Here is a 12468-nt window from a genome sequence, read left to right as displayed (position 1 = left end):
GTGAAGTTGCTCAGTTGTGTCCGACCCTCAGCGACCCCATGGACTGCAGCCTTCCAGGCTTCTCCATCCATGGGATTTTCCAGGCAAGAGTACTGGAGTGGGGTGCCATTGCCGTCTCCGAATTCTTTGGCTAGTAAAACTCAAATGATAACTCACAGCAGGATTTTTGGAGGATGGAGGGAACAACAACAAAAAAATCCTCACTGAAAAATGAAGCAGTCAGCGCCATAAACCTCATGGATTAGTTTATTAAAGGGTAACTTATTCACAAGGTGGGATCAGGATTGGACAGACAATGATCTGGAAGCATTTGTAGGATGTACTCTGCACTGCCAACTGGCCACTGGGACAATTTTAGAGCTAACCTAGGATATGGGGGTATGTATGTGCTTAAAACAGGAAGTGTATTCCTGAATCAAGATGATTGAAAGGGTAACGAGTCTTGTCGGTACCAGGAATATGTCAGCAAAAGTCTTCATCATTATTTGGGAACTAACAGAGCATAGAGGTCACCTGGACTTAACAATCCTTAAATAATATCTATGCGGTAAAAAATCCACCTGCCAATGCAGGATACCTGGGTTTGATCCCTGGGTTGGGAAGATCCCCTAGAGAAGGCAATGGCAACCCACTCTAGTATTCTTGCCTGGAAAATCCCATAGACAGAGTAGCCTGGTAGGCTACATACAGTCCATGGGACACAAAGAGCCAGACACAACTTAGCGACTAAACAACAATATTAACTACAAAGCTCTTGACAACAGAAAAGTGATTTACTGCATGGTGCAGTCCTGGATAGGGTCCGTGGAAGGACAGGAGGAATTGTATGGGCCCAGGATGGTGTCAGTTATGCTAGGAGTCATACAGAATTAACTGGTAACTTGCTTAATAACACATCCTTAATTGGCTGTGTTTCCTTTCCTCTCTCACTTTCTCATTCTTCTACCACTGTTTGCTGGGTACAGCTGTACCATTCCTCATCAACTGTTTGCAGTTGACTCATTACCTCATGATCTTCTTCAGAACCCAAACTGAGACAACCACATGGAGAGGTCTTGTAGGCAGGTGTATATATGAACCTGGGATCACCAAGGAAATGATTGTAGAGATGGCTAAGGACTAAGCCTTCAGGTGTCCAACATTTAGAGGCTGGGCAGATGAAAAGAACACAGCAAAGGAAGCTTAGAAGAAGTGGCAAGAGGTAGGAGGAAAACCAAGAGTGTGTTTCGTCAGAAACTCAGTGCAAAGATGTTTCTAGGAGGAAGGACGAAGCCTGAGAACTGGCCATTGTTTTTAGCAACTTGGAGATCATCGGTGACCCTGAGAAGAGCATTTTTAGTAGCATTATATCTTAGGCTCAAGGTATAATGAGGGTGGGACTTCCCTGGTGGTCCAGGGGTTAAGAATCTGCCTTGTAATACAGTGACAGAGTTTGATCCCTGGTTGGGGAACTACGACCCCACGTGCTGAGGGGCACCTAAGGCAGCAGCCACAACTACGGGAGCACGTGCACCGCAAAGGAGAGCCCGAGTGCCGCAACTAAGATTTATTTGGCAACTCGGCCAAATAAATAGATAAATTAAAAAATATATATAGTGGGAGAACCGGGACAGTGACATAGAACCAACTCTTTAAGGGAGCTTTTCTATACAGAGAATGAGAAAAAGAGGCCTGATGCTGAAGGGGGAAGTGAGGTTTTTCTGTGACTTCTCAAAAACTTTTAAAAGATGTTCAGTGTACATAAATACACAAACTAAGTTTTTAAATCCGAAATATTCAGTTAAATGAATTTTCCAAACTAAAAAAGACCTATATAACCACCACCAAGCTCAAGAGAAAACATCCCCAGTACTTCAGAGGCTCCCCATCCCCGCTTCTATTTACTACATCCCCACATATAACTGGGCTTTCCTGGTGGCTCAGGGGTAAGGAATCCACCTGCCAATGCAGGAGACCTGGGTTCAATCCCTGGGTCGGGAAGATCCCCTGGGGAAGGAAATGGCAACCCACTCCAGTATGCTTGCCTGGGAAATCCTATGGACAGAAGAACCTGGTGGTCTATAGTCCATGGAGTCTCAAAAGAGTAGGACATGACGTAGCGACTAAACAAGTGTAACCACTATCCTGACTTTTAACATCACAGATTACCTGTAAAACTTTATGTAAATGACCTCATACAGCGTGTCTTCTTTTTTGTCTTAGTTCATGTGCTCAATATTAAATTTGTGAAAACCAGGGACTTCCCTGCTGGTCCAGTGGTTAGGACCCAGCACCCTCACTGCCAGGGCCCCTAGTTCAATCCATGGTGCAAATCACACAGCACAGCCAAAAAAAAAAAAAAAAATGTGTTTTTGGAAAACCATTCGTATTATTTTGTGTAGTTTAGATGCTTCATTCTTATGCTATACAGCAGCTCATTGTATGAATATATTATAATTTATGCAGTCTATTGTTGATGAACATGAGGATAGTTTCCAATTTGGGGCTACTATGAATAATGTTACTATGAATATTTTAGTACAGTCTTTTGCTAGCATGTATGTATTTTTGTTGGGAAGATTTTTCATTTTTCTTAGATGGGTAAATAGCATGAATGTATGCAGATGGAAAAGATTAAGTAGAAAGGTTAAAATTGATGATGCAGGAGAGAAGAAAGAAATTTTGGCTGCCCATTCTTGAGTAGATGAGAGTAGATGGAAATCTATTCAACAGGTAGAGGCGTCTTAGCCAGGCCTTAGGAGCAGGGACCATTTATCCAGAAGAACAAAAAGGAAGACAGAGTTTATGAGCACAGATTCAGGTAGGTTGGAAGACTTGAGGAAATTCTCTTCTATTGCTTTCTTTACTCAGTACAATAGAAAGCAAAGTCATTCAGCTATGAGCAAGGAGAGAAAGTATTAAAGAACTGATGGGAGAAAAGAAGCCATGAAAGTATCATCTAAAAGTGTAGGAGTGTTATTGGACCAGACAAATAAGGTGTTTGCCAGGAGCATTAAAGACGCACCCGAGGGTATAAATCATGAATTCAAAGTGAGACAAGCCATCATGTCACTGCCCGGGTACAGGCAGAGGGTAGGTGAGAGGCTGGGTGTAACCAGGTATGTTTTAGCTGAGTGAACAGGATGAGAGAGAGAGCAGAGATGCTGAGGGAGCACACAAACCCATGCCAACAACAATAAAGATGCTTCTCCAACACATGCCATCATCCTCCCAGTTCCTCAACCCATAAACCTTGACCTCTTCTTCAACCCTAAACCTTAGCTGAACCCCGAGTCCTACTGACTCCGCCTTCTAAATATCTCACCCTTTCCTAGGTGATTAAGCTGTTGTAATCTGTCTCCCTCATCCATGTTTATCCACACGGCAGCCAGAAGTGATCTTTTAGAAAATGCAAGCCTGGTCATGTAAGCTAGCTCTCTGCTTGAAACTTTCTAGTGGTTTCTTTTGGTTACCAGAGGGGAAGGGTAGGGGGCGGAGGGGATAGTTAGGGAGTCTGGGATTGACACTGCTATATTTAAACTGGGTAAGTAACAAGGCCTTACTGTGTAGCACAGGGAACTCTGCTCAATATTATGTAACAACCTAAATGGGAAAATAATTTGAAAAAGAATGGATATATGTATAACTGAAATCACTTTGCTGTTCAGCTGAAACTAACACAACATTGTTGTTGTTTATCAACTATGTGCTGTGCTGTGCTTAGTTGCTCAGTTGTGTCTGAATCTTTGCAATCCCATGGACTGTAGCCCACCAGGCTCCTCTGTCCATGGGGATTCTCCAGGCAAGAATACTGGAGTGGGTTCCCATGCTCTTCCCCAGGGGATCTTCCCAACCCAGGGATCGAACCCAGGTCTCCCCAGATTCTTTATCATCTGATCAACTATACCCCAATATAAAATAAAATAAAGAAAAAAAAAGAAAAGGAACTTTCCTATGGTTTCTCTATGTCCTTAATCTGAGGTCCAGAATATGACTCAGGGACTTTGGTCCTGACTGACTCTCTGGCTTCATCTTGGTTTAGCTTTTCCTTCGTTCCCCATGTGCCAGCTCCACAATCTTCTTTCAGTTCCTCAAAGGCAGTGGTCTCCAAAGTAGGGTTCATGTACCCCTGGAGGTGCCTAAGTGGGGGTGCCAACTGGGATGAGGGAGGAAAATATTAAAGCCTTTTTTTATATTTGTAATTGCATGGTTTTTAATATCAATGATTACATATATTAACAGTGTGTAGATTTATAGTTACAGTTCAGTTACAGTTTAGTCATAGTCATGTCCAGTTCTTTGCAACCCCATGGACTGCAGCACGCCAGGCCTCCCTGTCCATCACCAACTCCCGGAGTTTACTCAAACTCATGTCCATTGAGTCAGTGATGCCATCCAACCATCTCATCCTCTGTCATCCCCTTCTCCTCTGACAACACATGGTCCGCTGGAGAAGGGAATGGGAAACCACTTCAGTATTCTTGTCTTGAGAACCCCATGAACAGTATGAAAAGGCAAAAAGATATTAATAGTGCATGCATCTAATTTGTAAATATACATATATTAGAGCAGTGCTTAAAAATGTTTTATTAGTAAGGGAAGCTAATCAAAAAAGTGAATAGACTAGTCCCCTAAGGTGTCAGGGGCTTTCCTGTCTCAAGGTCTTTTCTCCTATACATCCCTATACACCCCTATGTATATATCCACCTCCATATATATATATATATCTCCTTATTGCTTCTCCCCTACTTTCCTCTAATTAACACTTAGACTCCAGGGAAGGTGTTAAAAAATCTTCCCTGACTCCATGACTCGGGGTACATCCCCTTGTTTTTCACTCTACTGCATCCTGCTCTCTCACCCTCCAAGCCTGCTGTGCTGGACATCTCCCATCTGCTTCCCCAGGCCCATTTTCCACCCTTCATTTTCTGCTCTGTCCCAGACTATAGTCCTCTAGGTTCCAGCTGGGTTTGGTTTGTAGGGAGATCTTGCAGGGGATCAAAGGAAGGAGAGCAAGAGTCTGAGCTCTGTCCCCCCAGCCTGACTGTGAGGTTGATTCGGGCCAGCTGTACTCTAGAAGAATGGTCGTGGCTCCTCTCAAGGCAGCTGCCTCTACATAGCACTCTCTAGGTTCTAGTATCTTTTCCTTCCCCTTATCTCCTTGGTCCTAAAGACAGATTTTTGGTTGATCCTCTCTAGGTGTGAAAAATTTGAATTAGTTGTTGACACTTAATGATTAGAATGATTACATTACAATTCCGATGTCTCTTGAAACACATTAGATTTGACAACACTGAGTCTACATTCCCAATAGTAACAATTGTCTGAAGTCGAGTAGCAGCTGCCCCTTTGCTCTGAGGCATGTATTCCTCAGGACACCACAGTCCCCACTATTCCCTGTTGCCTTACAGTAAGCCTGCCACCTTATTTCCCTAACCTCTAGAGACATTTGAGTTTGCAAGTCCTGGTTTAAAGAATGTGTCAGTCTTTTCACTAAATTTGGAGAAAGGGAGGTTTACCTTTCAAATTTCTCTGCTTTCTTTCTCCTCTCTGCCACTACCCAGAGAAGCCTCTCTCTGCCATTGCTACCATCACCTCCCAAAACACTGCCCTTAGGCATCCTCTGCTCCTATCCATTCCCCACACTGCAGCCTGAGTACCCATTCTAAAATGGGAATCAGGGACTTCCCTGATGGTCTAATGAATAAGAATCCACCTTGCAATTCAGGGGACATGGGTTCGATTTCTGGTCAGGGAACCAAGATCCCACACGCCTCGGAGCAGCTAAGCGCTCACACCACAAACTAGAGAGCCTGCACATTCTAGAGCTTGTGCTCCACAACAAGAGAAGCCTTCAACCTGCAACTAGAGAAATCCCACTCACTGTAAGGAAGACCCACTCCAGCCAAAAAAATTTTTTTTAAAAAGAATAAAATGGAAATCAGATTATAACAATCCCTTAAAACCTTAAAATGTCTTCCCACATTTTAAGAATAAATGTTAATTTATGTTTTATTCTTCTCTAAAAATAAAGGCAATTTAAAAAAAATTTGAAGTACAATATTATAATGGCCTTACAATATTATAATGGGCTTCCCTGATAAAAAGAAATTATATTACTTTCAGGTATACAACATAGTGATCCAATATTTTTATGCAATACAAAATGATCACCATAAGTCATCTGTCACCATATAGAGTTATTCTATTATTGACTATATTCCCTAAACTATATATTACATCCCTGTGACTTTTCTTTTATAACTGGAAGTTTGTACCTCGTAATCTATCCTTGTCAATTGAAAATGAAAAGCACAGCCTAAAAGTTGAGAATAATCTTTTATTCAGCAGACAAAACTGAGGACTGAAGTGGGGGACACAGTCTCTCAGATATCTCTGAGAGATTGCTCTGAAGAGGTAGAGGAGGAGCCAGAATATATAGGAGTTCTTGCAACAAAGACCAGGTAGTCAGAAGTCCAAAAGATTACTGTTAAAGAAAACCAGATATCCCAAGTTCAGTGCTTTTCTATGTCTGGGAAGATGCAAGAGTCTGGACTCATTGAAACCATTCCTCGGGTATGCACCTCAGCTAATGGAGCCATTATCCTGTGCTTTCTCCTCCTTAGTCTCCTCGGGTGCAGGGGGCTGGGGTTGCGGATAGGGGTGACTGCCGGGGTGACTGCTTGATGGCTGGCATTCCATTTCCATCCCCAGTTCCCTCAGGGCTCACCTTCAGCGGCTGTAATGTGAAGGCTTGATGGCTGCAACATTCTTTGTTTACTGATAGGTCAGGCAACATTTTTTTTTCACACATAACCTATTTCTTCATTTCCTTCCTCCAAAGCTATATTTCTTTCTTTTTAAAAAATATTTCTTTATTTGGCTGCATCAGGTTTTAGTTGCAGCATGTGGGATCTTTTGCTGAAGTGCACAGGCTTCTCTCTAGTAGTCGTGGCGGGGCGGGCTGGCTTAGTTGCCCTGAGGCACATGGGGGTCTTAGTTCCCCAACCAGGACTCGAATTTCCCCTGCATTGGAAGGCAGATTCTTAACCAGGGGACCACCAGGGAAGACCCAAGGCTACATTTCTTGAAATAACTTCGAAGGCTCTGGGTCATGTGACACCTGCCTACTGCTCCGGGCTGGTTAGTGACTCCTTCCCCTCCACCGCCCACCCCCCTCCCCCTTCAATTCCCAGTGTCCAACATAGTGGGATCTTCAAACACAAACACGACATCTTGCCCAGACCTGGCACACTGTCCCCGTCCCATGGCCAGGTATTGGGCCTCCTTCCTCACCTCCTGGTCACAGGGTGTGTCACTTCTTAATGGGGAGCTGTCTGTTCTCCCATCTGCACCCCTTCCTAACACATGCCACAGTGTAATAAGGTTTTTCTCAAACCCTCTGTCTCACATGTCTGTCTTCTTCACCATCTGGAACACAGTAGGTACTGCCTGAACATTTGTTGAAGGGGTGGACTTAGAGACCTAGTTCTTCATGGAACTGCGATTTCTACCACTTAGTGGCAATCCAGAACACCAGGGATTTTTAAATGTTTTCTATGATTATACATTAGTGTTAGAGGAGGCATGGTGGAGGAAGCAGGTTGGGACTAGAGTGAGCAGGCATACTGCTGCTGCTGCTAAGTCGCTTCAGTCGTGTCCGACTCTGTGCGACCCCACAGACGGCAGCCCACCAGGCTCCGCCATCCCTGGGATTCTCCAGGCAAGAACACTGGAGTGGGTTGCCATTTCATAGGGTGTAGAATTTCAGGAAGGGCTTCCCCTCACAGCTCCTCTCTAGCCTGACTCTGACCCCGGCCCTGGGAGGGCAGCCTCTGCTCACAACCACTCAGGTATACAACTGAAAAACCCAAACTAGGATGGTGTTAAAGGGCGGTTTGAGACAGCGCCTGACCTGCACGCAGTGCGAGGAGCGAGCATGCCGCTCCCGGGCGGGAGGGGGCGGCCGAGGAGGACCCGCACCTGAACTGAAGCCGGGCGGGCGCTGGGAGGACCGGGCGGAGAGGCGGCCTCTCCTACCCGCAAGCTGCCAGACTGAAGGACGGAATTCACTGTTCTCGCCCTTAAAAACAACAGCTCGCGCCCTACCTCCAGGTGATCTGCCCGACCCAGGGATTAAACCCAGGTCTCCTGCATTGTGGGGATGGCTTTACAATTCCAAGTGTACTAAAAAACCATGGAACTGCACACTATGGGTGGATTGTGTGCTGTGCGAATTATAAAAAATAAATAAATAAAATAACAGCTCGCCTAACGAGCTACGCAAAACCAAAGTTTCTGTTTCAGGTGAACAGCTGCCCGGATTCTTAATCCCAAAGACTGAAGAGTAGGAAAGCCACGACGAGAGGGGGACCCCTACCCCACCTTATCCCACCCCCTCTAACCCGGGGGGATAGCCGGGGCTGTCCGTCCCTCTGCCTTGGAGCATGGCCTGCGGAGGGAGGGCGCGGAAGCCCCCAGGGTTCAGCTCGGTAGAGCCTCCCCCACGATTTTGCGATATTGCGGACACCCTGAGCCAGCGTGGGCACATCAGGCCACCGGGAAATCCTGCCGCTGTCTTCTGGGAGACCTATGACCTACTTTAACAAAACCACTGACGCTCTTACTTTAAACTAGCTGCTTCTATTTTCATGCCTGTAAGATAGAAGCTCAGCTGGTAGCTCAGCTGGTAAAGAATCCTCCTGCAAAGCAGGAGACCCCGATTTGATTCCTGGGTTGGGAAGATCCCCCGGAGAAGGGATAAGTTACCCACACCAGTATTCTTGGGCTTCCCTAGTGGCTCAGAGTCCACCTGCAATGCAGGAGACCTGGGTTCGATCTCTGGGTTGGGAAGATCCACTGGAGAAGGAAATAGCAACCCACACCAGTATTTTTGCCTGGAGAATTCCATGGACAGAGGAGCCTGGCAGGCTACAGTCCATGGGGGTCACAAAGAGCTGGACACGACTAAGGGACTGAGGACACGCACTGTGCCAAAGTTCTTTAAAGCAGTTGTTTTTCAAGTAGGTCAAATAGGAGCCTTGCCATCCTGTGTTCTCAGAAGTTTTCTTGCCTGGAAAATTATCCAAGTCTGGTCCAGTTTGAGCGAAAACATGAAGTGTCAGTTTTTAGTAGAGATTCATTCATTTTCAAACATTAACCATTTTTAATATGTAATTCATTGATGTTAATTGTATAATTAATTGTAGGAAAATTAAAAAAGGAAAACCATCCGTGATCCCCCTATTAATAATATAACTATTCTAAGCATTTGGTGTATTATCTTGCCAGATTTTTTTCCTATGCAAATGCATATTTGTGTTTTTCCTCATGTTCTTTGTTTTTAATGTTTATTTATTTATTGGTTGCGCGGAGTCTTTGTTGCTTCATGCAGGCTTTCTGTAGCTGCACTGCACGGGCGTCTCATTGCAGCAGCTTCTCCTGCTGCAGAGCACAGGCTCTAGAGTGTGGGGTTCAGTAGTTTGGCTCATAGGTCTAGTTGTCCTGCAGCATGTGGGATCTTCCAGGACCAGGGATCGTACCCATGTACCCTGCATTGGCAGGCGGATTTTTAACCACTGAACCACCAAGGAAGTCCCCTCACATGTTCTATATTGAATATCTTTCCGTGTCTATCAATAAAGATCAACATCATTATTTTAATCACTGCACATACCATTTTGATAGCTCTGTGCCATTGTGGAGATAGGTAAACCACATTTTATTTTAACTATATCTCTCGCTAGACTCCTAAGCTGTTCTCTGTATCACCAAAGTCTTCTTACACAAGCAATCTTGTATATGCATCAGATTATTTAAGATTAACTGCCAAAATGGAAAAAGTCTGGGTAAAGTGTTCGACCATTTTTAAGGCTCTCAAGATGTAAAACCAAACTACAATCCAGAACCATCTTACCAACTAGTCCTCCCACCAGTGGTACCTTGCAGTGCCCATCTCCTCATGGCTCTCTAACACTTCACCCACACTGAGCACTGATGTTTTCCATGCTGGTACATGGTGTGCCAGGCACTGACAAAGTCAAATCAGAACGCAGCCCAGGCAGGAAGAGGGTAGGAGGAAGAAACGAGTAAGGAGTCGTCATTTTCAGGGCAGGGTGCTGAGATTATTGTACAGAGAATACACAGAAATTGGATGTCATCTTCCGGGGACAGGTGTCATAGAAGGCTTCCTGGAAGAGGTTGTTTCTGAGGCTGGCCGTGAAGAATCATCTGTCATTAACCAAGTAAAGATAGGGAAGGAGTGATGAGCCAGATAGAGAAATAGTCCTGGTAGACGCAGGTAGAGAACAGATCTCAGGTGTGAATGTAAAAGACCTTTTCAGTGAACTCCAAAGCATCCTGTAACGAACTGAAGGGTACATGGGGAGGTGGGGACCATGGACAGGAATGATGGACAATGAGGCTGAAGGGGTGGCTTGGACCTGATCAAGAGTGTCTCTGTTGGCTACGTAGAAGTGCTTTATCCAGAAAACTGGATAAACCTCACCAAACTGAAACCTCCTGGGGAGGCAGAAGTTGGCATTAAAACCTATACATGGTAGAGTCATACTGATCCCAGGGACCAGCACTGATGTTGAACTCAAAAATTGCTAGGAGCTTTCTGAGCTAGAAACAGCCACTTAACCTCTTGGTCTATTAAAATAAAAATAAAGGGACTAGGTTCCTTCCAGTTCTAAGCAGCTATGAACTCAGGCACATCCTTTGACTTTTTTTCTTTTTTTCCAGAAAAAGTGGCTATTAAGATCCTGGATAAGACCAAGTTAGACCAGAAAACCCAAAGGCTGCTATCCCGTGAAATCTCCAGCATGGAAAAACTGCACCATCCCAACATCATCCGCCTTTATGAGGTCGTGGAGACTCTATCCAAGCTCCACCTGGTGATGGAGTATGCAGGGGGAGGGGAGCTCTTTGGGAAGATCAGCACAGAAGGGAAGTTCTCAGAACCAGAAAGCAAGCTCATCTTCTCCCAGATTGTGTCTGCCGTGAAGCACATGGTGAGCAGGGTGAGGAGGGAGGATCTAGCTCCCATTCCCCCCACGATGGAGCTTTAGTTTACCGTTGTCTAAGCCAGCAGTCTTCAAACTTTTGGGCACTGGGGACTAGTTTTGTGCAAGACAAGTTTTCCATGGACCAGGGCAGGGGGTGGTTTCAGGATGATTCTCATAAGGAGCTTGCAACCTAGATCGCTCCCATGCACGGATCACAGTAGGTTTCGAACTCTTTTGAGTATCTAATACCCTTGGCAGAGCTCAGGCAGTAACGCGAGTGACAGGGAGCAGCTGTAAACACAGGTGAAGCTTCACTTTCTTACCCGCCACTCACTTCCTGCTGTGCAGCCTGGTTCCTAACAGGTCATGGGCCAATACTGGGAGTCGGGGCCCCCTGATCTAAGCATCCCTGAGGGCTTCAGTCCTTTGTAAGGGCAGATAGCAGTCCCTTCCGTGAGAGTCAGACGTCTGGCTGGGATTGTGCTCCTGACCTCCAAAGCCACGCCCAGGGGTCTCAGTTACATTGTAGCCTCCTGGCTTCTGCGGAAGTTGGAGGAGTCACTCTGAGCAGCCAGATGACCGACACCCATTCCCTGGCCACACCCATTCCTCCAACCCCGTCTTCTGGTACTCAGAGAGCTGGCTTCTCGCTGCTTCTTGGCCTTGCCTTCCTTCTGTGTCTAGGATGCCCTCTCCCCTCTTATCACGCTTCACATTCCCGATCTCATCCACACTTCGTGACCCAGCTCAGCTTGTCTCTGTGACGCTTTCTTCAGTCTGGGCTCAGCCCGCACTGATCTTCATGCCTTTGGTGAACTCTTCTAGTTCTTCTGCCTCTGTGCTCAGCACACTAACACTTGCTTGTGTCTTTCTGATTTTAGTTCTCTGATTATTTCTTTAAATAAATCTGGACTCCATAAGCACACTCCCCCTGATTCTCCTGTGTCCTCTCTATCAACAGCCATATTACTGGGCACACAGGAGGAATCAGACTTGAGGTCCTGACCACCACTTGTACCGCTCTGTTAGTGCAGAAGTTTTGGCCACCCTCTTTGCCCAGCCCTCAAGGTAACTGGCAGGAAGAGACACTTTTCTGGGATCTGTATTAGCTGAGAAGCTGTATCTTTTGCTCCTCTTCTTGGATGTCATGAGATAAGAACTGGAATCAGTGCGCTCCTGGCCAAATTATTAGCAGGGTATTAGTGCCCTAGGGACCCCAAGATCACATTTGGGAGGGAGAGGGGGAAGAAAAAGAAGGGAGCAAGGGAGAACCTAAGCCTGATGGTGGCTGTGGTGCCACCGACTGTCACCTAAGTGACTCTGTGCTGGGGTGGACTTTCCCCAGGCCGAGAGCTAAGCCAGACCTATACCACGCACAGTGCTGAAGCTCCAATACTTTGGCCACCTGATGCGAATAGCCAACTCTTTGGAAAACACCTTGATGCTGGGAAAGTTTGAGGGCAGGAGAACGGGACAACAG

General features: G+C 45.7%; 2 protein-coding genes across 2 annotated transcripts in view; one reads left to right on the top strand and one right to left on the bottom strand.

The window, feature by feature from the left end:
- HMGCS1 (3-hydroxy-3-methylglutaryl-CoA synthase 1) overlaps positions 1-12468 on the bottom strand; it is a 51278-nt gene that overhangs the window by 898 nt on the left and 37912 nt on the right. The gene's annotated exons all lie outside the window — the stretch shown is intronic.
- NIM1K (NIM1 serine/threonine protein kinase) overlaps positions 1-12468 on the top strand; it is a 90171-nt gene that overhangs the window by 75242 nt on the left and 2461 nt on the right. The window contains exon 3 of the mRNA XM_006079325.4: positions 10726-10994. Coding sequence (XP_006079387.1) covers positions 10726-10994 — 269 coding nt within the window. The remainder of the gene's footprint in view (positions 1-10725; positions 10995-12468) is intronic.

This window comes from Bubalus bubalis, chromosome 19, assembly GCF_019923935.1.
Source record: "Bubalus bubalis isolate 160015118507 breed Murrah chromosome 19, NDDB_SH_1, whole genome shotgun sequence".
NCBI classification, from domain to species: domain Eukaryota; kingdom Metazoa; phylum Chordata; class Mammalia; order Artiodactyla; family Bovidae; genus Bubalus; species Bubalus bubalis.
The sequence above is the reverse complement of the archived record's forward strand: the minus strand, read 5'-3'. Positions and strand labels throughout refer to the sequence as shown.